Genomic DNA, 23223 nt, shown 5'->3' on the forward strand with positions numbered 1-23223 from the left:
ATGGGTGAATTTATCACAGAGACTGTGTTCAACCCTCGTCTTTCTGACCTTACAAACCAAAGGTTAAGTATTAAATGGAAAACATGCTGCAGAGGACCACTGTGATTCAGCATGTGGCTGTAGTCTGGTTCTAAAGCTGAGTCTCAGCGTGGTGTCTGGGGAGCTTGGGCCCAGTGACTGCAGTAGCTGCTTTGAGACGTTGAATCCTTGGTGAATCTGAGCCTTGGGGCATTAACCATGGTGTCACGGGGATCAGACTGGGCAAATGCAGCTGGTGTGCTTACGTGTTGAGCTTTATGCCATTGAGAGACACATGCTTCCTCCCCATAACGCCCTCTTCTGTAACATACAAGCTTAATGCAAATTAGTTTTTACTGTCTGTAAGCTAAAGAGTGCTTGTATGCACAGTGTGCCTGGTTCACAGCAGTAAGGTGGGACGTTTGAAGACTGGACGTGCCCAGCTGTAGCTTTACCCAACAGAAGTCGATAGTATTAAAATGGATTCCACCTCTTCAAGTGCTGATATAATGTTAATATCCAGCAAATCACAATCGCTTTCCCCACACTTGATTTTGTATTACAGCACAAACAGATATTTACAGGGGAAAGCTTTTTTTTTTCCCTTCATATTTGTTATAAGGGGGTGTGAGTGCAGGCGTGTGTCCCTGGGCAGCCCCTGCTCTGGTTGGTGAGCAGAATTCCAGGAACTCCAGGAAAATGATGTCACTGCATTGTGTTTGCTTGTTTTCTTTCAACTGCACTAAGGTTTAATTTTAACTTAACCCCCAGAAGGGGTATTTTTAGTAAAACCGTTTCTCCACTCCTTCTGTCCTATGTTTGTATGGCGGGGAGCAGATTGTGTCACCTTGTTGTCTTTCCAGTTGTCAACTCTTTTTTTTTTTTCCCTTTAAGAGCTCACTGATGATTGACTGAGAGGTTGAACACTCAGCAGCATGTCACCCTGTCTTGCATGGAGGGGCTTAAGGTTCACGTTGTTTGTTCTCTGCCCATGTCTCTTGAATTGATAACAGATCCAGGCTGAAAGGAGGCAGCTCTACCTGGATGGAAATGCCCTGTTGTGATGAAAGAACAATGCTTCTCCCAAATCTTCAGATACTATCATGGCTGCTTCATCAGGGAGCTATCAGGCTCAGAAAGTTAACAGCACTTCAGGTTGGAGGGGCTTTGTCAGCACTCATTAGAATCACAGCCCTGAAAGGGGAGGGGTTTCTTCTTCATGTATTTATTTATTTAAAGCAACAAGTTGTACTTAAAGCTCATTATCAGCTTCAACAGTCCAAATGTGAACAGTAAAAATGGGGCTATTTTCTCTACTGATCTTAAAGAGTTGAATCAATCCCTGTGTCTGAACTGCATGGGGCAGTTTTTGAAGCCACAGTAGTTTAAAAAAGCAAAGGAGAGTTGGTGAGGAGGGCAGACATACAGGGAGGGCAGACATACAGCCTTGAAGTGTGTGGATTTACTGGAGAACTTCTCCATATCCTTGACCTAAGTTTTAGCTGCTGTTTGTGGCTTGCTGTTCATGTAATTCTGCAAATGAAGAACAAACCAGCAAGCTGTTTCATCCTATTCCCATCTTAGTCTTTGTGTTACAATAATTGCTCGTGTGCCAAATGCTAAGATAAAAAGAATTGCTGTGTTTTTGATTTGTCATTGCTTCATGTATGAGAATTACTTTCATTTGTAATTATCTGCACAATAGAAGAAGCATGTGCATGGAGAAGCTTTTGAGAAATGACAGCAGAATAATTAAATTCACACCAGCTCTGTGTGTGTAGACTGAGGCATCAGGAGCACTTCTGTGATGGGGCATTATCCACTTACAGAGTGGGCTCTGAGCATGGAAGAGCAAACTTGGATTCATCTTCCTGCACAAACAGCTCTCTGCTTCTTTCAGGAATAGGTAAAAAGTGCCTTTATCTCTTGCAAAGACAGATTTATGTTTGGGCCCATCAATAAATATGACATGCTTTACACCTCCTGAAAACCTCCCCTCCTGCTCTGCTCCCAGATAGCATCCCCACTAACACAAAGGGCTGTCAGTGAGCGCTGGAGGCATTACCAGACCCTGTGCAGTGGTTTGTATGGCTCACTCCTGGCTGGGAGAGGGGTGAGCCTGTGTTCCGTGTTGCAGGGATTTGTCATGGTTGGGATGTTTTGTTGCCTTTTCCCTTTCCCGCTGATTCCCCCTCCAATCCTGTAATCCACTTTTAAAAGAAAACAGTCTTGGTTGTGCTGAGCTCAGCATCGTAACCGTTTGCAGATATCGCAGCAAGAAGCAGCACTTCTCAGCTTACAGAGTAGGCTGTGTTAGGGAACACTCATTCTTTCTCTGTCAGCTTGCTTTTGCGCTGGAGGTGTTGCCCATTGAGCAAACAGGGGATGTCTCACCATATCCTATCCCTCTGCACATGTGCATGGGAGTGCTCTTTAGACATCATCACCTTATTGAGGAATGGACTGTGTTCTGTTTTTCTTACAGCACTGAGTGCAGTGCTGGGTGAGTATCAGTTACTGCTTTTATTTGTGTCAGGGCTCGCGCTGCTGTTGGGCATTTCCTGGAAAGAGGATTGTTGATGCCAGTTCTACTGCCTTCTGATTCCCAGCAGCGGGCTTCAGTTTACATCTTTTCAAACAGTTTGAACTGCTTGTTTTGCTGTGTACATCTCCTGTGTATTGTTTTGCTTTTTTGTCCATTGTTTCTCTGCTCTTATGCAGAAGATGAGTGTGATCCTGGGATTTGGCCACGTTACGCCCCTCTGCCTTTCCATCCATGCAGGGCAGCACAGAACAGAGGAGAGATGGAAAAGGGGAGCTTCAGATCTCCAGGATCCCACCTCATCCCTTTTCTCCTGGTCTCTGTACGCTGCCAATCACAGATGTGTGATCCCCAGACATGCCTTTCTGATTAGTTCTCAGCTTGGAGCGCTCACTTCTGTGTGCCTGAACGGTGCTGTGAATTACAGTGATCTTTTACTTGTTTGTAGCTTTTTATCAGCTTCAGCATGGTTTTCCTTCTCTGTAGGTGTTCCTGTAATGCCATCTCGTGGTAATCCTCAGACTCTAAATGTCCCTTCCCTGTGCTTGCCAAAGCTGATGAGATTGAGCTGCCTTCATGTTGTACAGAAGTGATTGCAGCTCCCCATTGATAGCTGCACTTGTGTGCTTGTGAATCAAGGAAATAGCTGCCTCCTGCCACGCAGCACTAATCATGGCGTTATGTCTGGTCTTCTGAAGATGGTATTTGGTGTTCAACAGGGACCCTCGTGGCAGATGCCTGAGCTGGGTGCTTTAGCTACAACACAATAGAAATGCATAGCCCCTATTTGTTAGAAAAACTGAATAAACATTGCCTACATCATGAGGAGAGTGGTGGTGTTCTCATAGGTTACACCAGCAAGTTATTTCTTTGGTTTTTCATCCCCAATACAATGTGTGTGTTTTTCTAAGACTCGTGTACAGGGAAACTGTTCAGTGCTTTGAGACTCTTTTCTTGTGATTGTAGAAGGTGCAGGTGTGTGTGTATTTATGTATCAGGACTTGTAGGAATTTCACTTTTATCTTTGATTACATGTGATTTGTATTTATTTTCCATCTTTCTGCACCTTGGATGAGCCCCAAGGGCAAAAATAAGCCCAGTGCGTGATGCTTCTCAGCGGCTTGGGATTTTTATGGTATCTAGGAAGGAAGAACTGTGCATCTTGTTAATAAATGAAGTAACAAATTTACTTCCTTTTTGCCTTTCCAGTGTACCCAACTCTTGCCCGGCCAGTCCACGCGGTGCTGGATCCTCAGGATATCGTTTTGTTCACAACATTACCTCGGATCTGCAGCTGGCAGCAGAGTATGCCGCAAAAGCAGCATCAGAGCAGCAGGCAGATGCATCTGGCGGGGACAGCCCAAAGGTTCAGAGAAACATTACTTACCCAGCAGTGCTCATTGGGAGGCTTAAGACCTGGCAGCGTTGAGTGTAGTTAAATGGGTCTAAGAATACCCCCTGCCATAAGGGTGCTGTGTGCAATATCCTCCAGGGTTTTGAGACCATGGCTTCAAAGCAGCATCTTATTTGTGGTAGATGATGAATCTGCTTGCTTAGCTGTCTGATACGTATGCAAGCCATTCATTAAAAGGGTTGAGCAAGAGTTCTTCGTCTTGCTTGTTTGATAAATCAAGAAGGCAGAGAGAGGAGCATTAGAATTCAGTCTTGATTTCTCCTTTTAATTAATGATATTTTGCAAAATACAATGGGGAAAAAGGGAAGCAGGGAGAGAAACCGGATCCTTGCTATGAGAAATGTGCAGTCAGACTTCAAAACAAACACAAAAGCCTGTCAAGGAAGCGTTAAATGAGGAGAGCAGCAATGGAATTTAGATTAAAAAATAACTGATTTAAATCGATAACATTTCATTTTGGTGAGCTGATCTTCAGATCAAAGTTAAAGGTGTAGATTCAAAACCACCTTATTGGGGATTGGGTGGAGAAGCACAACACTAGATGATTTCTTGTATATTGGATTCTCCCTTGAGACAAAGGCTGCTCTTGACTAATGTAGGAATATGAGATCTGGCAAACGAATTCCTAGAATGAAACTAAACCTGCTGGAGATAGAAGGAACAGAATTAAGTTTCATATTGGGCTCGTTGCTAGGAGGAGAGCTGGTTAGCATACTTGCATGAACCTAGCAAAGCTTTAGTTGTAGCTGGGTGGAACTGAAGGCTTTAGTTTCATGAGCACCGAGAGCAGTGGATGTGCCCTACACCCTGTAACTCTTTGCTTCCAATTACTCGTCCTTGTTCTGCTCCTTGTGCCAGTATCAGCACATCAGAAATCCAGTGGAGAATGAAGCCAGGTTAAAGTTAGCCTTTTTGTGTGTGCTTTGGGGTGGTACAGGATGCCGAGATGCTTTGATCTGGCTTAGTCCTCTAGTTCTGTTTGTGTACAAATACTTCTGCTGTGCTGGGAGGTGGCAACACAAAGCAGGAGTGAAAAAGCTGATGCTTTTAATTGCCCATCCTTGTGCCCTTTTTGCATCTGTGAAACTACAGCCTAACATACTTTATTACTTTGGATTGTTGATGAACTCTAGTGTAGGAAGTAACTAAAATTTCATATTTTTTTTTCTTAGGATGAGTCCAAGCCACCCTACTCTTATGCTCAGCTAATTGTGCAGGCTATATCTTCAGCACCAGACAGGCAATTAACACTAAGTGGAATCTATGCCCACATTACCAAGCATTATCCATACTACAGGACTGCTGACAAAGGCTGGCAGGTGAGTTCTTGATATGACAAGTTTTTAAACTACTTTGACAGGTCTTATCTGCTTTGAAATACATTTATTAAAGTTTTGAAGCACTGAGAATAGAGCTGCTTTGACTGTTCCCAGAATGAATTTGTTTAACATGAGCTAACTAGTTTGCTTGTGGGTGATTATTTTTTGTAAATACGTTCCAGGACAATGTAGTGTTACCAGTAGGTTGTTTTCTGAAACAGTTTTAATTCCAATCATCTGTCTTTCATTTCCATTTCTTCTATTTTTCCACATCCTTACTATCAGTAACTCCCTTGCCCCGATAGTTGCCTGTGTAATGTTGCATGTTGTCTTCCTCTGGAGTGATCTGTCCAAACAGATGTCCAGCCTCATACTGAAATCCTTTCTTTAAATCACAATACAGCCTTAAATCATCACAGGTGTTTTCTTTTCACAGTTTATCCTACTGCATTGCCTAAATCAGAGATTCCAGGGTTTGAGTCTCAGAATAGGAACTTGGAAAGCACAAGCTCAAAGCTCCTCCTGTGGTATGAAAGGAAATCTGACCAGCTTCACAGGAGAGCTTGGATGTAGTTAACACATGCTAAATCAGACTTAAATGTTCACTTGAGGGCTGCTTTCAAAGTCTCAGAAACCACAGCTCCACCTGCTTTCAGGCTTGTTCTTGGCATCACACCTCTGAAATGGGTGTTGTCATTTGAATATAACACACCAATGCAGCTGGATAGACTCTTGCAGCTGCTGCTTTCATTGTGTTCTGCTGGCGGGAGCAGCACGGCTTGGTGCACTTTGAGTACAGTTGGAATTAATACATTCTGTCTCCCTGGCTTTTCCCCACAATTCTAATTAATTGTGGAATTCACTTCCTGCCTTAACCTGCTCGGCAGAGCTGTGCTCCTTGAAGCAGTTGCTGCATCCTGCTTTAAAGACAGCTGCATTTCAGTAGAGGGTGAAGTTGCCTTTTTCTACCCGACCAGTACCACTGTGAGGCTTTGCTTATGAAGAGCTTGTCTAAGGCTGCTGCAAAAGCTCCTGTTTTGTTTTGAAAGTGGAAAAGAAAAGAGTTTGTGAATACTTGGGCTTGCTGAGCCTTTCCCTGGCCCAGAAAGCAGCGTTAAACCTGCTCAGGTGGGCTTTGTCAGTGACAGGGATAATTAGTCCTGCCAACATCTGGAGAGCCTATGGTGCTAGACTAGTGCCACATCAATAGTAGATTCTTCTCAGGTAGCTGTCTGGCCTGCATTACGATTACCACGAGATGCAGTGTCCTTTAGGGCATGTTTGGGCATCCCAGTGATCATTTGCAGGTAAGTAGTTAGCACAAGCTCAAACAGTTTCTTCTTCTTGCCTTGAATTCAGCCTGTCTTGAGAGAATTCTGATGTGGTTTACACTACTTTCCTCCTGCCTCAGCAAAAGCTCTACTTTCATTCTTTTCCATAGCAAAGCTACTGTACTTGCTGACTCCAGGTGTATTCAAGTGATTGTGTAGTACTGAGCAAACCCACGATTCTGTATGGTTAGTAGGAGCTCTGTGTCTCACTAATTTCCCCAGGCTTTCTCTTGCATTTCTCCTGTGACTTTGGAGCTCCGTGAGTTAAGTGACTTGTTTCTATCTTCAGCACTGTTTCGAGCAGCACAGATTTTATTTTTCCAAGTTGTGTGGCAAAATCAGTTTGCCTTTGTTTTGTGCTTCCTCATAGCAAAATAATCACCTTATTCTCATGCTTCCTGCAGAATTCCATTCGGCACAACCTCTCCTTGAACCGTTACTTTATTAAAGTCCCACGCTCCCAGGAGGAACCTGGAAAGGGCTCCTTTTGGCGGATTGACCCTGCCTCTGAAGCCAAACTAGTAGAGCAAGCGTTTAGAAAACGAAGGCAAAGAGGAGTGTCCTGCTTCCGAACGCCTTTTGGGCCTCTCTCCTCCAGGTAAGATCACCTTCCTCTAATCTCCATGCCAAACTCATTACAAAGCAAACAAACCACCTTCTCCTGAAGTACAGTGAGGAAACTACTTCTGCTTATAGCTTTTTGAATGGTAATATAGTTAAGTAGTCCTGAGGCATAATCTGAAAATGGTTCTGACTTTAAGTGTTTAGGAAAAAAAAAAAGCCAGAACCAAACTACAAACGCATCAAATAATGTATCTGCTTTGGTATCATTTCAAAGAAATTCAAAGCAGTAAATGTTTTCAGATGCCAGTCTTTAATTTCAGGAAAGCTGTGTTTATATGTGGATTAGATCACAGTGGGAATAACTTCTGTGGTATTTAAAGCTCTCTCTTATAGGGACCTTCACTTTGGCTGTGGCTGTGTTAAGCAGTGGGGGCCGTTCTGTGTAAGTGCTCCAGCCAATGGTGGGGCTGCAAAGAGGAGCTGTGTGTAGTGACAGCTTTCTCTGAGCCCTGTTGCTGTGGGGTTAATGCAGTGTAGCCCTAGCTGGAGCAGCTTCATGTAGCACTCCTCCTAGTATCCTTTCTGCCTGTTAAAATGGAGGAAAGCAGGAGGAAGAGATTTTCAGCTGATTAGCAGCTCTGTCTTTGTCATTAAAGAGCTGTTGAGTTCCTTCTGCATTTGGTGGCCACGTGGGACCAGAGGTGGGAACAAAGTGGTTGAGGAAGGAGTAGCAACAGCTCTGTTAAGTGCATATGGAGCCAGACACTTGCATCTCCAGTGCATCTTTCTTTCTACTCCTCTCTCAAATACTGACAGACATCCTTTGAGAATGGGCTGAAATTGCAGAACTGATCAGAACACGAAACACATTCAGCTTCTCTTTCAGAGTCTTGAAATGGTAACCATACTCTGAAGGGTCCAGTTTCCTTCAGCCAGGAATAATGTGACTGGATTTGGTGCTAGGGTGTTAGTAAGGTTACTGTGTTCCTTTGAGCTTTTCCCAGCAAAACTATTGTGGGTAAGTAATGTGGGAGAACAGCTATTTTTCTCCTTAGAGGACCCTCTGCTGGAGGTCTCTGCTGCTGTCTTGCGGTCAAAATACATCTACATCTGCCAACACTGTGTTCTGGTGTTCCAGGAGTGCTCCAGCCTCCCCTACTCACCCTGGCCTGCTGTCCCCTCACTCTAGTGGCCTACAGACTCCAGAGTGCCTGTCAAGGGAAGGCTCACCCATTCCACATGATCACGACTTTGGGTCAAAATTAGCCTCAGTTCCAGAGTATCGGTATTCACAGAGTGCACCTGGTGAGTAGCTCTTGTTTCACAGCAGGTGACTCTCCACTGTGCTGAGTACTATGCTGGGAACACTGCAGGAATGTTCCTACCAGTCTGTTATAGGAGGATTTAAGTCTTGGATTTTGTTAGAGACTGGTGATGCATGTGCAACTTCAGATCATTTTTCATATTAGCCTTTGTGTGAAGGGGCAGGAGGCAAAGGAATGTATAGAAACACATGAGCAAACCTTGATCTATGTGTCTCTAAGGAACTCACAGCAGAGTAGCCATGGCAGTGCGTAGCTCGCTCAATAATTTTCAAGGCTTCATGGTAAGATCATCTTGCCTATGCAGAGCTCCACGGTGCTATGGCCTGAGCCTTAATAATATAAGCCCTGGTAAGTACCGGCTTGTCAGCTGTACTGTAACTGGCCTGATGTATAGGGTGTTCCTGCTGAAGTTAGTTGGAAAGCAAAGCTCATTACATAAAACCTCATGTTCTGGGGTTTATCATAGTATTTGTTCACAAAACAGTGCTAAAATGACAATTTTGCTTTTTGTGTGTTAGTAAATAGAAGACTGGAGGTGACATTTTAAAAAAATCTTTTTTTACCTACTCTCACATCTTGCCTGTGTTGAAGGATTAAATACTACAGATGTAGAAAGTGCATAGGTAAAATGAGTAGAAGCTTTTTTGTGTATTTTTTTTAACCTCTCCTCTTTGTGCGTGTTTCTGTTTTCTGTTTAGGATCTCCAGTCAGTGCCCAGCCTGTGATTATGGCTGTTCCTCCTCCTCGGCCATCTACTCTGGTGGCAAAACCAGTTGCATACATGCCAGCATCAATAGTGACTTCTCAACAGCCTTCATGTCATGCAATTCACGTCGTTCAACAAGCTCCCACTGTTACAATGGTCCGAGTTGTGACCTCCTCTGCAAACTCTGCAAACGGATACATCCTCACGAATCAGGGCACAGCAGGAGGAGCTCATGAAGCTGCAGGAGCAGTGTTGGACTTAGCTGGTGACCACCGAGGTAGCTTGTCGCTTCTCTTGCTACTTCACTAATAAGTCGAGCAGGCTTGGAGTGTGGGGTAGAGTCAGACATCAGTTTCACTCACTGGGTGCTTAGCCCTTGATAGAAGATGCTTGTCTAGATAAGTTTGAGTGGGAGTTCCTCCAGCTGATGTTTCCACCATTGAGCAGGAGTACTGTGTTCCCTTGTCATCTTTGGAGAGCAAATCTAACAGGCTATGAAGACTGAAAAACCATGAAGTGCTTTAAATATTTGTTAGCCCCTATATCGATATTATGCCTGCGTATTATTCCCCCGGGCATGCCATGGAAATGTATGCTGCTTGATGGCATGAGAGAGAGGCTGAAACTTCAGGATGGCCTTGTCAGTAAATGACAGAGCGTTTCTATTCTGCCAGCCTGGTTTCCTAGGGGAAAGCACAGGCTTCTGGAAGTGTAGGCAGTAGCTCATGAAAGCAACCTTCAAACACCAGTTACAACAAAGGCCTCCTCTAAAGCAGTACCAGGACCATTGGCTTTTTTTGGTTCAGCACTGGTTATTATGTTTGAATTTCATTCACATTCTCTGGAAATTCCTGTCTATGTCCCATTCATGTTGCTGAAGCACAGTTGCAGCTGCCTGTCACCTGCTCCTTTCTTTCACTCGCTAGTTCTTGCTGTCATTTGTTCTTTCCCTATTCATCCACCTTATTTCCACTTTTATCTTTTTCTAGTCTCTTCCTTCCTAATCTCCAAGCTTTCCTTGCCTTTTCTCCTCTTGCTTCCAGTCATCCTTCCTGCAAGCCCCTGCTTAGTACTTATGCTCCGTTTAACTCTACTCCTGTTGTCTTCTGATGTTAACATGGGAGAAGTCTTCCTACAGGATTAATGAGTTTCTCTCCTGTCTGCCTTCTCTGCTTTGACACCATTGAACTGGCTGTTATATGCATAGAGTTGACCCCTGCTTGTCCTGGGAAGTGAGATAAGTGGCTGAGTTGTATCTGTGTGGGATCTCAGCCCTCTTTTAATTTATTCATTTTTCAGTTTGTCCTTTTTTTTTAATATTTCCTTCTGTTTTTTTCCCGTACCCCCATAGCTGGCGAAAGCATGCAACTGGGGGACGACCTGCTTGTAAACTGACCTATGTGCAGGCCTGACAGCAAGCTGTTGCAGACAATGCCTGGAGCATTGTTGGGATCTTAAATGGCTTCTGCTGCTGTGTGGTGTTGAGAGCCAGGCCAACTGGCCCGTAACTGTGAATATCTCATAGCAGACTTTGTAGTGGCTGCTGTCCATATCACTGCTATAAAGTACATATAAGGGAGTTGATGTCCTGTTAGGAAAAAGGGTCAAATGTACAATCCTGATTTCTGGCTAAGTGGCTTATGCTATTAAAAAAAAGTTCTTAATATGTATAGAGTAATTATACAGAACTTAGTGTTTTCAAATATTCATCCCTGGCTTCTGATAAGCTTCAAAAAAAGCATTTCAGAGGGACTGATATTCCCTGTTCTTATGTCCCTGCTTGCAGTGAGCAGGTAAGTGAATCATTACCTTCTCAGAGCTGACTACACGGTATGAATCAACCCACTGAGAATGTGTATGTAGAGCCTGATCATGCCTAAAGCAATTCTCACAGGGTTAAGCCTCTAGGAATCCTGAGCTCCTTGGAGCCCAAATACCTTACTGTTGTGACTAAGCTGAAAACCTGTGAAGCAATGCTTTCCATTTCCACCCTATAAACGTTACAGGACACATCAAAGGCAAGTGACTTTGTGGTGCTGAGGTATTTACACGTTTGTAAGGCCGGGGTATGTATTACTGCTAAAACGTTAATGAGAAGAAAGCCTGCTCCTAAACCAGCAGGGTGGTAAATGATTGTTGTCTGTTCTGCTCTCCAAGCAGGCATGGATGAAAAGCCAACGATCGCGTTTGCCACAATACCCACCGCCAGCCGTGTTATTCAGACAGTTGCCAGTCAAATGGCACAGGGTGTTCCAGGACAGACAGTCACGATCCTTCAGCAGGCAGCTCCAGTGACCATTGGACAGCATCAGCTCCCCGTGCGGGCAGTCACCCAGAACGGCAAACATGCTGTCCCCACCAACAGCATCACCGGCAGCGCTTATGGTAGGCTTTGTTTTGATTGCTCTCCAAGCTTTGCAGTTCAGTTGTCAAGTTGGTGAGGTCTTTCTCTTCTTAGTTACGCAAGTTATTCCACGTGTCCTGTGCCAAAGGTTGTAAATTCGGCAACTTCTGTGGCTGTAAATGTCAGTGATAGATACAGTCTGCCCCTGTTTGCTCAGGTCTTTTTGGTGGATAAGTTTTGCTACCTACCTTTGTTTCAGAAAAGTGCAGTGTCTCTTTGCCCTCGCCTGTGCACGTATTACTACTTACACTTCTGGGGGTTACTAGATGAAAGTGTTGGTGATTCTTTCATTAAGCCTCTGATTTTCATTTGTTTTCCTCTGACAAAGAGCCTTTGCTTTCAGCATGCCAAATAATAAAATTTCAGTGGTGCTCTTCAGGTCTTGTGAAATATGGCTCCGTGGAGTATTAAGAAAATAACATACTTTCCTTTCTTCAGGTCGTAGAGCTTGAGAGAAATAAGATGTATTTCATCAGGTGAATGGATGCAGGACTGTTTGTATACAGGATGTGTTGTAGTCATTTGTCAACCTTGATTTTTAAAATTTCCTAGTAGCTGTGTTTTGGCAGTCTCTTCTTGTACTTGCTCAGCACCTCAGGTTTTGTGCATTTAAGGATGATGACTGGGGCTGGTAATATCCAGGCTTCTTACTGCCCCTGTCGATGAGATGCTAAATACCTCTGCTGGCCCAGGTGGATGCTTACAGGGATTGGAAATGAAGGGCTTTGGTGAGGTTTTGATGACTTAAAGCGGAGTAGGAATCTCTTACTAAATTTTTGCTATGGGTATTCAAAGTGGCTTGCACTTTGAATTGCAAGGATCTTATTGGAGCAATGACAAATTAATAGTGATAAGGTTTTTATGCAGCAAGGCTATTAAATAAAGCAGGTGGCAGTTCTTACTACCCTGCAGTAATGTTCTCTAATGTAGAGTCAATTTCTATTTTTACAATTTATGTTAAGATATTCTAATCTCAGCAAGTTATATTTCTAGCTCTCTCTCATTATGTTAGAAGTATTCCAGTTGCATCTGAGGATTTAGGTTTTTTGTAATAGGTAGTGAATTTTCTGTTTAACAGAATGGAGCCTGAATCTCTTGACTCATCTGTACAAAGTCAACTTCTCTTCAGCTGCAAGGCTTGGGTACTTTGTCAGTCACTGAATTGTAATTGGTGGCTACCCTCATCCTTATCCTATTTCTCTCCTTCATCCTCTTATTACTGTATAGTCTTCTTCCCATGCCTTGGCAGAAATCACTGGGCTTTGAGAGCCTTTGTTCTGTTTCCTTTGTTTGTTTATCCTAAGGCTTCTTTTTGATGCACATAGCTATGAACGCACCATAATGTTCTGTTATTCCATCCTTTGCAAATCAGTCTGGAGGGCAGAGGATGAGCTGTCTCCTGAGTCTCCTTTGGCTGCTTTTCTTATTGATGCAGAGTCCAAAAACTGCATGTGTTTTGTTTTCCAAGTGGCGATGTGTGCCAAAGCCAGTGTGTAAGCACATTCTTTGTCTGGAACTAGGAATTGTAGACATTTTTACGCAGAGCTGCTACTTAAATAGTCTTTTTTCCTCACCGCTTTTATTAATGGGAGGATAGGAGACTTTAGTCAGTACTGAAATACAGGATAGGGAGCCAGAAATTCTAAAGTTGGGATTCCAGTTCAAGTGGGAACACATTAGATTGTCTGGTGTAAGCTGTAAAACCTTCCTGCCCCTTTGACGAGTGAGATGTCAATACAGTCAATATTTGGATTGTAATCTAGTGTCCCAACAGTTCTTACTGTGTGAGCTCTGCCCCAGTTGGCTTTTTGGCAGTCTCAGGTGGACTAAAGAGAACCCTCAATATCAGAGGTGCAGCACACACATGTTGTAGCTTGCAAGAAGATATGATTTTAGGTAGCTGGAGAACTGCCTCTCCAAGAGAAGGTGTGCTGTGATTCTGCCAGAGGATTGATCCTCCTCTTCTGGAGGTGAATGTTTCACTGGCAGTGCTGTGTTTGACAATAGACTGGGGGGGGAGGGGGGAAAAATGAAGTTTGCCTTTGGAAGAGGTTATTGCCAGTTTGGTGAACTTGCACAAAACTGGGATTGTTGTGGAGGGAGAGAGAAATGAGGCCAGCAAGCCTTGCAAAATGGTTTGGAACACTGTGTTTGAATACGTGCCGAGGTGTTGCATTTGACTGTGGTTGTTTTGTTTCCTGGCATGACAAATGCTTGTGTTGCTTACCACATTAATTCTCTTTTCTTTCACTCCCCAGCTCTTACAAATCCTTTGCAGCTTCTCGCAGCCCAGGCCAGCTCGTCCACTCCTGTTGTAGTCAGCCGAGTATGTGAGACAGGGACTGAAGAGACAGCAGCAGCCTCCTCCAGTGAACCTGAAGTCAAAAGACCCCGGATAGAAGAGTCCAGCGGAGCAGTCCCAGCCCAAACTGGAGTCATCACATCTACAGTGCCACAAGGACAGGCGACCAGTGAATGAAGAACCGGTGGGAGGAGCTGGAGTGGTGTGGGGTGGGCATGGGATGGCAGCAGCCCCTAAAGCAGCTTTCAAAGAAAACAAACCACAACTGTAACAGCTCTAAACATAGCAAATAAAGAGCTCTTTTTAAAGTCAGATTTTTTTTTTAAATGGGAGGTCAGCAGCTGTTAGAATCACAAGGTGCCAAAAAGACAAGAATGGAAAACCCCTCCCAAGCACCCATACCTGGAACTCTGTTCTGTCTTTACCTATGGGATATTTTTTTTCCTTTTTTCTTCTTTGTTTTTTAAAGATTCAGAAAATTTACAGACAACTGATTGTATGACTGCTGGGATTTTTTTAACTGTATTTTCCCCTTTTGGCTCCAAGGGGATGGGATTTGCAGTTCAGCATCTAAAGGAATGTAACACAAGTACAGTCTGCTCCCTGGAAAGAAAACTCATTTTCTATGCCTTAATACTGCGCTTCTCAGAGCTTTGAAATGTAGGACCATTTTTAAAAGGCCAGCTAAGGCAGTCAAATACTGAAAAATGGGTGCAGTATCTCACAACAACAGCATTAAAGAAACATGGTACCAAGCTTAAAGAAAAAGGCAGATGAATTTTTTTCTAAAACAGAAAAATTCTGAGTATTAATGAATGTTTATTTATGAGGAGATCCGGGAGGAAGAGTTGCAGAGCTCAACCTCCTGGATTTCCAGATGCAATTTCTCTCCATTCCCTCTGAGGGAGAATGAGATGACAGAGGAACTGTGTTAATTTGGTTCCTGTAAAGATATTAAAGGGTTTTGTACCTTCAGTGACTTCTTACAGTTATTCATCACTTGCTCTGGACAACATCCCAAGTATCTTGATGTCTGAGGATTGCGTGGGGAAGGGTGTCTCAAAGGTTGTATGTGTATTAAATGTGTTGTTTTTCTGTGATCGCATACTGTGCTCTCCAGCACCAGGATCTGTTCAGGTTAGCACTGCAGATCGAAGACATTGCCACTGTCCCCGTAAACCGAAGAAAATGTTGCCTGGTCTCCTGCACTAAAGTGGTCTGCCTTCACCTTGGTAGTGTCATCCTCAACTAGATGGATGATGTTCAAGAGACCAGAGCCGGGTAGAAATCTGCCCCCACCCCTCTCCCATGGGTGGAAGAGGCTAACAGCAATGCTCCTGTGTTATTCTTCTGAGAGAAAGATTAAGGGCAGCTGTGAGGCACCAGAGCTCAGACAGTATTTGGTAGAAATTCTGTGTGTAGAGACCAAGGCGAAAGAGACCTTTTATTTTCCATGTTTAAGAGTCATTGGAGGTATTAAACAGGTTATCCAAAAGGAATTCAGAAGCTTCCTTACATCCTTCAGCTCCCTCTCCTGTCTGCCCTGCCTTTAAGACTTTGAGTTGGCCAGTAGAACGAGGAATTGTTTAAACTGTATTCCAGGCTCTTCATGCAGTACAAGCAAAGCAGACTTGAGTGGGGAAGTGATTGTGTGTGACACCTGTGACTGGCAAAGGAATCAACTTCTGCATAGCTCCAGCTGACCCTTTTGTGTTTACACTTGTGTGTGATCCCCTTGGTTAATTTGTCTTGTGGCAACACAGCAGAGACTCTATAACTTAGAAAATGTTATGGCTTCATTTATGGCAAAAGTGACTTAACGGGGATGGGATATGGCTTTGGTAGGTTAAACCACAGCAATTTAATGTCTTCTGAAATCTGGGGAGGGGAGAAAATCCATGCAGTAGCAGCTAGCATCCCTTGTTCCCTTCTGGGTTTCCTTTCTATTTGCCAAATCCTATTCAATAGCTCTGTCCTGCCACTTGAATGAAACCCAAGTGCATTTTATTCTCGAGCCAATTGTTCTGTGAGAAATATTTCTGAAAGTAAGAAAGAATTTTGTGGTCTCATGATTTGTGGTTCCAGTCTATGGTCACAGGCCCACAAAAGTACTTGGGACGGCTCATTTATCTACAGCTAGGCCTTCGTAATATAAGTGTGTGCCTTTAGTGCCAAGTTATTAGGCTGCATTTTAGTACTTCAGAATTATTTTTGAGGAGGATTGTTCCAGCCCGCAAAGTAATTGAAGCAGGCCAACCTCTAGCTGTTGTGTTTCCTGTCAGGAGGACTAGGTGCAGCAGAGTGGAAAAGCACACACACATCAGCTCTGTGTTCTCCATAGCCTTTTCAAGGCAGAATTCAATACAACGGGCTTCGAGGAAGAAGGTACAAGTGAGAGTGCAGCACAGTTCGTCTGTGATTAATCATTACACTCAGATGAATGCTGTTTAGATCCAGGCACACCTCTGAAACAGCCCTGAGGCTAGAGAGCTTTCCTGAAGCAGTCTTTGATTTTCCAGCACGTTAGGTGAGTCAGCTCAAGATGAGCAGCCAGCAGAGCACTGTCTGAAGCTGCCAAATTTTTGTGGCAAAATTTTTCCTTATTGCTGCTTTCCTTCTAGAAATTCTAATTCATTGGGACTGCAACTTCTCTAAGCTAGTCCAGCACTGTGGAAATACATCAGATGAATCGCAGTGTTCTTGTAAACCAGCTGCTACTTCAGAGATACCATGCAAGTCTGTCCTCAGATTGGCTCCATAGATTTGCCTCCTCTGTATTCGGAACAGAATAACGCTTTCTCAGTCTTCCTTTTGTGGCTCACAGTGCCTTGTGGTTTAAGTGCAAGTTGGCCACAAGCAAATCTCTCTGATCTGTTCAGACGTCTGCTTGAGGTGCCTGGAACTCATGGTTCAGCCTGTTGGGATTTTTGTGTTACACTGGTGCTGAGGGAGCTTTGGTGGGGAGAGGAGTAGGGTGTTTCACTGCATCTGCTGCTGTCTGTATAACAAAGGTCAAGGCACATTGTTTAGTTAACCTGCTATAACTTGGACCTAGGAAGATTTTCAGACTGGCTTCATAACAAGTGAGTTCCCTTTTCACTGTGCTTCTTTGACAGGCTAATTTTGCTTTGATTGTGGTCAGTTTGTAGCAACTTCTGTTGCCTCCATTTGCGAAAGCTGAATGCAGTTTGTTTTTTCTTTTTCGTCTGAATTCCTTCGTTATTGTTTTGTCTTGGCTGTGGCTCTTGTGATATAGGAAGCTTTTTTTACAGTGAGATCATTTAATCTGATGTAGTGATAACAACACAGTGCTGAACACAGAAATGGAGTTCATGATTAGCTCATATTCTTCTCAACAACTTATTCTCTCCATCTCCCTCCTTCCTCTGTGCCATTAATTCTGTCCCTTGTAGCATACGCTCTCACTTTTATCCACTGCCTGGAGCAGCACCTTGCATTAAATTCTGCCCAAGGACTCAAGGATGAAAATACCTGTGGGATACATGTGGCTCCAGAGCATGATGAAAAAGGTCAATTTAGTCACCCAGTGTTAACTTTCATTATGTATTTTGGAAATGTTACTGCTGGACGCAGTCTGTTTAGGAGAGTGTTGTGAGAACCACGTGAAAGCTTTGTGAGAGGGGAGAAGTAGTAAAATAATACCTCATGCCTTCGCAGTGTTCCTGCAATCAGTGCCGTGGTCTGGCTCCAGATATTGGGAGGGAGTAAACTTGGTTTGCACGTGTTTCAGACATCTGTCTTGTGTACTTGTAACTGTCATTCACAGATAACTTCCACTTTTTTCCCTGTTTTTCAGTAGGGAAACGCCAGCAGTAAATCACAACTCGAAGCACAAAAGGTTGGCAGCTGTATCTAAGCAAGCGAGAGTGGCTGAGCTGAGCCTTCCTATGGAGTGATGTGGAGCACTTTTCACTGACTGCCAGGGATGTTAAGTTCAAGTTAGAGCCTGTTGTGTGTGTTAGCAAGCGGGTTTCCTAGCGAGGTGTTCGGTGTTGCTCTGATGTGCACTACTGTGTAGGTGAAAGTCAGAACGCTGGGTGAAAGGAGAAGCACTTCCCTGCTGCACCTGGGTTTGGGGTCTTTAATACAAGGGTCTAATCTAGGAATAGCTCAGGGCTTTCAAAAGCTGTCTTACTGCATTTAATCTCTAAATATAAACTGACTGCTAGTTTCCTTGTCTCTCAGATTTAAACCATGTCTTGTAAATCATAGTTTATCACAGTGATGAACATAAATCACATAAAACTGCAGTGTTAGGGAATATCAGATCTCTGTTTAGATTTCTGTCTCTGCTACTGGCCAGTAGCTGCCTAGAAACACAGAATAACTTGGGCTGGAAGAAACCTCTGGATGTCTCTGCTACAGCCTCGTGCTCAGAGCAGGTCCAATGAGATCAGGTCACTGTAACCATGTCCAGCTGAGTTCTGAGTGCCTTTAGACAGAGGTTCCACAACTCTGGTCCCTGCTTTCATGTTTGACCACGAGGTGAAAGGTTTTTGCATCCCTGCATGTCGCTGCCTCTTTTCCTGTCTCTGCACGCCTCTGAGGAGAGCCTTGCTCTGCATCTCCCAAATAGGCAGCTGGAGAGATGGGTAAGATTTTCCTCTCCTTTGCTGCTTCCTCTGAAGGCTGAACCAGCCTGGTTATCTCAGCCTCTTCTGTACTTTAGGTGCTCAAGCTTCCAAGGGAGAATTCTGACAGAAGATCCCTCTGTACTGGTGAGCCCAAAGCTGCACACAGTGCTCCAGAGACGGTATCAAATGCTGAATGGAGTGGAAGAGGAACCACTTTCCTTGGCCTGCTGGCTACATTTTGCAAATACAGCCCTGTTTGGCTAGAAATACTCTGGATTGCATTTGTACACGTTTAACTATCCTAAGGAAGAGTGCCAAATTGGTTCTTGCAGCTTTTTGAACAGGAGGCAGTACTGCAGGATCCTGATCACTTCATATAATACCCATGCTTCATTCTATCAGATAATTTCCTTCCAATGGGATCTTACCTTGAGCTTCTGCACTGAAGCAAAATCTCGCAGGTTTGTCAGTCCTGCTGCTAATAGGTTGGACTCTAGCATGAAGCAGGAAGCTCTAAAGGAATGTGACTTGGTTTCACAGCTTCATCCTTACTTTGGGCTTTGGAGGTTACAAATGCTATCCTGCAGCAGATGACCTTCTCCCTTGCCAGCCAGGCTCTCGGTCAAGCTCCCATTTCCTCTCTCTGCCACAGTTTTTCCCCTATATTCGTAGTTGTTTCTGTTGACTCTGGAGTCCTTTAATCCAGCTCCTTACTTAATGCAATTGCTTGAAGGTCTGCATCTGGTGAGAATCTGTACGTTGGGTTGCAGTTATACGACAGATGGTTCAATCATGTAACTTCTTGTTTCCTTCTGGGTAAAAATTATGCCAAAGCTGCTATTACTGTAGCATACACTACTGTCATGAAGTGTAGCTCGCAATGGAGCCAGCTGTGCTGGGAAAAATAATCACACTACAATGTCATCTGGCTGGCTGGAGCTGATGAGGCTGAAGTAGTGCTTGCATTTTGGTCTGGACCTGCCCAGAACGTAGCTTTGTGCTGGAGCATCTCTGTGCCCAGCAGCTCGCTGACGGGGTTAGATCGGCACGCACTGCTGGCCGGGTTGTTTGCAGGACTGTGCATGTGTAGTAAGCAACAGTGGAACGTACCTAGCTGAGATGGTGGGCTTTCCCTGTTAGGTGTCTTTCACAGGGCAGTAATAGAGCAGTAAGCATTTTACTTTGGACTGAGCAAGGCGTTTTGAAAAATACTGGGGTTTTCTTGGAGCACCACTGTTTAAATTCCAGATTTTTAATCAAGTTTGATATTTATGCTTTTGATACCTTTTTGATTTACCAACACTGAATTAAACCCTTCAGAAGGTCTGGCTGGTCCTCTCCTCATGTGTCACTTTAAGTTTCAGAGGGAAGTTGTGCCAGGTCTACCCCTTTGCTCTTGAGGTAGAAGAACCCACTGACAATTCATGGGTGGCAGCTAAGGTAGAAACTCTTAAAATTTTTTTTTTTCCAGAGAATATTAAATTAGATCTGTGTAAACATAAATTTTATATTTATTGATGTGTGTGAGTGTGTAAATATAGATATATGAATGGTCCGTGACTATTTCTTTCTCTTAAATGGTACTTTACACAGGCTTTTATGCAGTATGTTGATAAATTCCCGCACCGGGCACTGATTTGAAAAGAACCATGTATCTATTTCTGTGACAGATGTGGGCAGCCTGCAGAAGCAGCTTTCCTTCGGTGATTGCTGTCATCCCTCTTGCAGAGCAGATGAGATGGTGTGGTGCTTGCATCTTCCTTGTGTAGCAGCTCCTGGCTTTGTCATGCTCTCAGCACCCCCAGTCTGTGCTGCTTCTCTGGCAAGAAAATCCCCAAATGGCACTAATGAAAGCTGGAAGGCTTTCTTGTCTCAGATTATCTCTAGATGCGGTATCAGGGAGTTCTTTACGCTTCTGCTGTATAAGTAATGGGACCTCATTGCTAACAGAGGGAACTGATGGAGGGTCTGTGAGGATGCTGTGAGGCTGAGGAACTCCTCCATCTGTCTGTCTGTCAGGCGGGTGAACTATCACTGGGGCACAGAGAAATGGTGAGATTTTTCTCCTTTTACAAAACTTCCCTCTCTTTATGGGGTTTGAGGTCTCTGTTCACAGAGAATAAATTTTCCCTGACCTGTCAAAATTCAGTCCTGGTTTAACTCCAGAATGCTAAATTCAGCAACGTGCATTTTGACCTACTCGGGGCTGTGAGAACTATTCTTAAAAGCACGTGATACTGGGCTTCCTAATCTGAAGAGCTCTTACCAAAGCAGCAATTCCTCTGCAAAGACCTGAGCAAATGCTTTGCCTCGGTTTCTGCTTACTGTCTGGCGGCTGGGCTTTGACATTTGAGGCAGAACAGGGTATGAAGGTGTTACAAGGAGGAACCAGAATAGGGGCAGTGAAAGGAAACAGCTTTCCTCCTCAGTAGAAAGAAAGAAAGAAAGAAAGAAAGAAAAGCCCTTTGACAACCAGCCGTCCCCTGATATTTCCTATTATTTGATTACTGCTTCGTGTCTGCTGCTGGTTAAGCAACACACCCAGTATCTCATACCTTAGCACCCTTGATCCAAACCATTCACTCTCACTTCTACCCCACTCAATTTCACCGAAAGCAGTCCAAAACAGAGCCTTCTGTAGAGCCAGGGGTTGAGGAGAGATGTCCATTAGCTGAAGTCAAAGGAGGTTTAAATAGAGCAGAAAAAAGTGATGTTTCCTCCTGTTTCCCTGCCTTGCTGCTAAAAGTCTGGTGCAGGAGATGCTGATGCTCTGCTGGGCTGTGTGCTGCTCTTTGGATGTGGGCAAGCCACTGAGACAGGTTGGTTCTGCAGCAAGGGATTGCTGTAAGCCTAAATTCACTGTATTCCTGCCCCCAAAATGGCCTTAAGGTGGAGAGAATCAGGGTATTGTTCTTTGTAAGACCTTTTTTAATGGAAAACAATGTAAAAAAAAGTGTTCAACTGTAACATTGTGGAAAATGGAATGGTTTTGAAGTACAACAGCCTTACAAGGTGGTAGTCGTGGGTTCCATGTGTGCCATTTGTACCTCAATGGGATGGCCTTGTCCAGACTGCTATCCAAAGGGCTATTTGAAGCTGTCTTAGGATAAATCAAAAGCTGTGTGAGCAGTGGGTGGTAAAGCTGGAAGGCCTGGTCAGATTCTGTATATTTTCTTTTTTAAAGAAAAAGAAAAAAAAAAAAAAAAGCCAGCTGGAGTCTCCCTCCGTTCCGTGATTGCATTCCCACCAAGTCATTTGGGAAGGCTGCGGTGGGACGAGGACCAGGATACCCCAGTGCTGTGACAGAAGCAGGACTGGCTTTGTTATGAGGAGCCTCACCCCTCTCGTCTGGATTCAGCACTTAAATTAAGGAATCGTGACGGGGGTGAAAGCCATGCTTGCATTTCAGTTCCTGGTTTTGCCCGTACTCTTGCACCTCCAGCAAGATGCTTTGGATTTTCTTTTGTTTTGTAAAACTTTGCTGATATCAAAAGTATTTTTTGTGACTTGTTTTCACAATCAGTGCTTTTTAAAAAGCAAGGTGCGTATCCCCAGGGGAAAAGCTCCGTTTGGGGCAGCGGAGGGGAAGTTCATCACCTTCATCGGGCCGCGATGCAGCTCTGCTCCTGGGAGCTGCTGACATGCATGGGCAGAGTGCAGCTCACATGAAGATCAGCTGCATCCCAGTGGTGCTGACAGCACGACCAGCACCCGAGGAGCAGGGCCTGCATCTCTGCATCGGATGGGATACAGTGGGTTTTGTTGTTGTTTTTCAAATATGGAGCCATACTTTTTTTTTTTCAAGTGATTTGAGATCTGAATGTGATTTCTAATGTACCAAGAACATTAATATTTTAAAGCTATAACAAAGTTTTAAATTTCTACTATTTTTTTTTTCATTTATTTTAACTGTTCTGTTACTTTAATTTGATGTATGTGGATGGGGAGTGTTGCTTCTCCTCTTAGCATTTGTTTCTATAACCAGAAATAAAATTATATATGAAAGAGAAGATGCCCTGAAATCACTTGCTGCTTTTCAGCGACAGACCTGCAGGCTTCCAGGGTGGTATTGCAGGGGTTTAGAACCAGGCTGAGCCTTCCACCCGCTCTTGCAACTGATCCTTCTGGACGCAGCACTGTCTCGGCAAGTGGTGGCTGGCTTCAGATGAGATGCAAAACTTTGTGATCACCCAAAGCCAGTGATTTTTGGCGGTGCACTGTTCCACTCTGACTGACCTAGAAGGCATTTTTTTTTTCTGTGGTGAAGTTGGTTGGGTGAGTATTTTTGCCTTTTTTTCTCCCTTTATATGGAATCAGGAGGTTTGCACACCTAGTTCTGTTTCAGAGTCTGCAGCTACCTATGCATGTGTGTTTGAGACCTGTAACGCTCCCGTGGGGGTTACCAACCACTCCTCAAGCTCTAGCTTTCATTTCATCAGGAAGTGAAACATATTGTCATTTCGAGATACTGCGGAATCTTTGCCCGTGATTTATAACCATTGTTTTGCTGATGTGTATGGTGACAGAAATTACTTCTGTACTCACTGTACCCAAGTTAGGCATTTACTTTTGTCATTCCTCGTTCTCATCAAGGAGATAGAATTTAAATTCTTGGTTTATTTTGACTAATTCTGAGTTCCAAAATTGAATAGGAGTGTTTTCAAAACCACAGCTGACACAAAGGTATCTGGATTCGACTGATG

General features: G+C 43.9%; 1 protein-coding gene across 1 annotated transcript in view; it reads left to right on the forward strand.

Moving 5' to 3' along the window:
* FOXK1 (forkhead box K1) overlaps positions 1 to 22530 on the forward strand; it is a 51243-nt gene extending 28713 nt beyond the window's left edge. The window contains exons 3-9 of the mRNA XM_021411745.1: positions 3770 to 3926; positions 5147 to 5293; positions 7029 to 7222; positions 8327 to 8493; positions 9212 to 9496; positions 11380 to 11604; positions 13882 to 22530. Of these exons, the coding sequence (XP_021267420.1) occupies positions 3770 to 3926; positions 5147 to 5293; positions 7029 to 7222; positions 8327 to 8493; positions 9212 to 9496; positions 11380 to 11604; positions 13882 to 14102 (1396 nt within the window). The 3' untranslated portion in view covers positions 14103 to 22530. The remainder of the gene's footprint in view (positions 1 to 3769; positions 3927 to 5146; positions 5294 to 7028; positions 7223 to 8326; positions 8494 to 9211; positions 9497 to 11379; positions 11605 to 13881) is intronic.

Source organism: Numida meleagris, chromosome 13 (assembly GCF_002078875.1).
Source record: "Numida meleagris isolate 19003 breed g44 Domestic line chromosome 13, NumMel1.0, whole genome shotgun sequence".
Lineage (NCBI taxonomy): Eukaryota > Metazoa > Chordata > Aves > Galliformes > Numididae > Numida > Numida meleagris.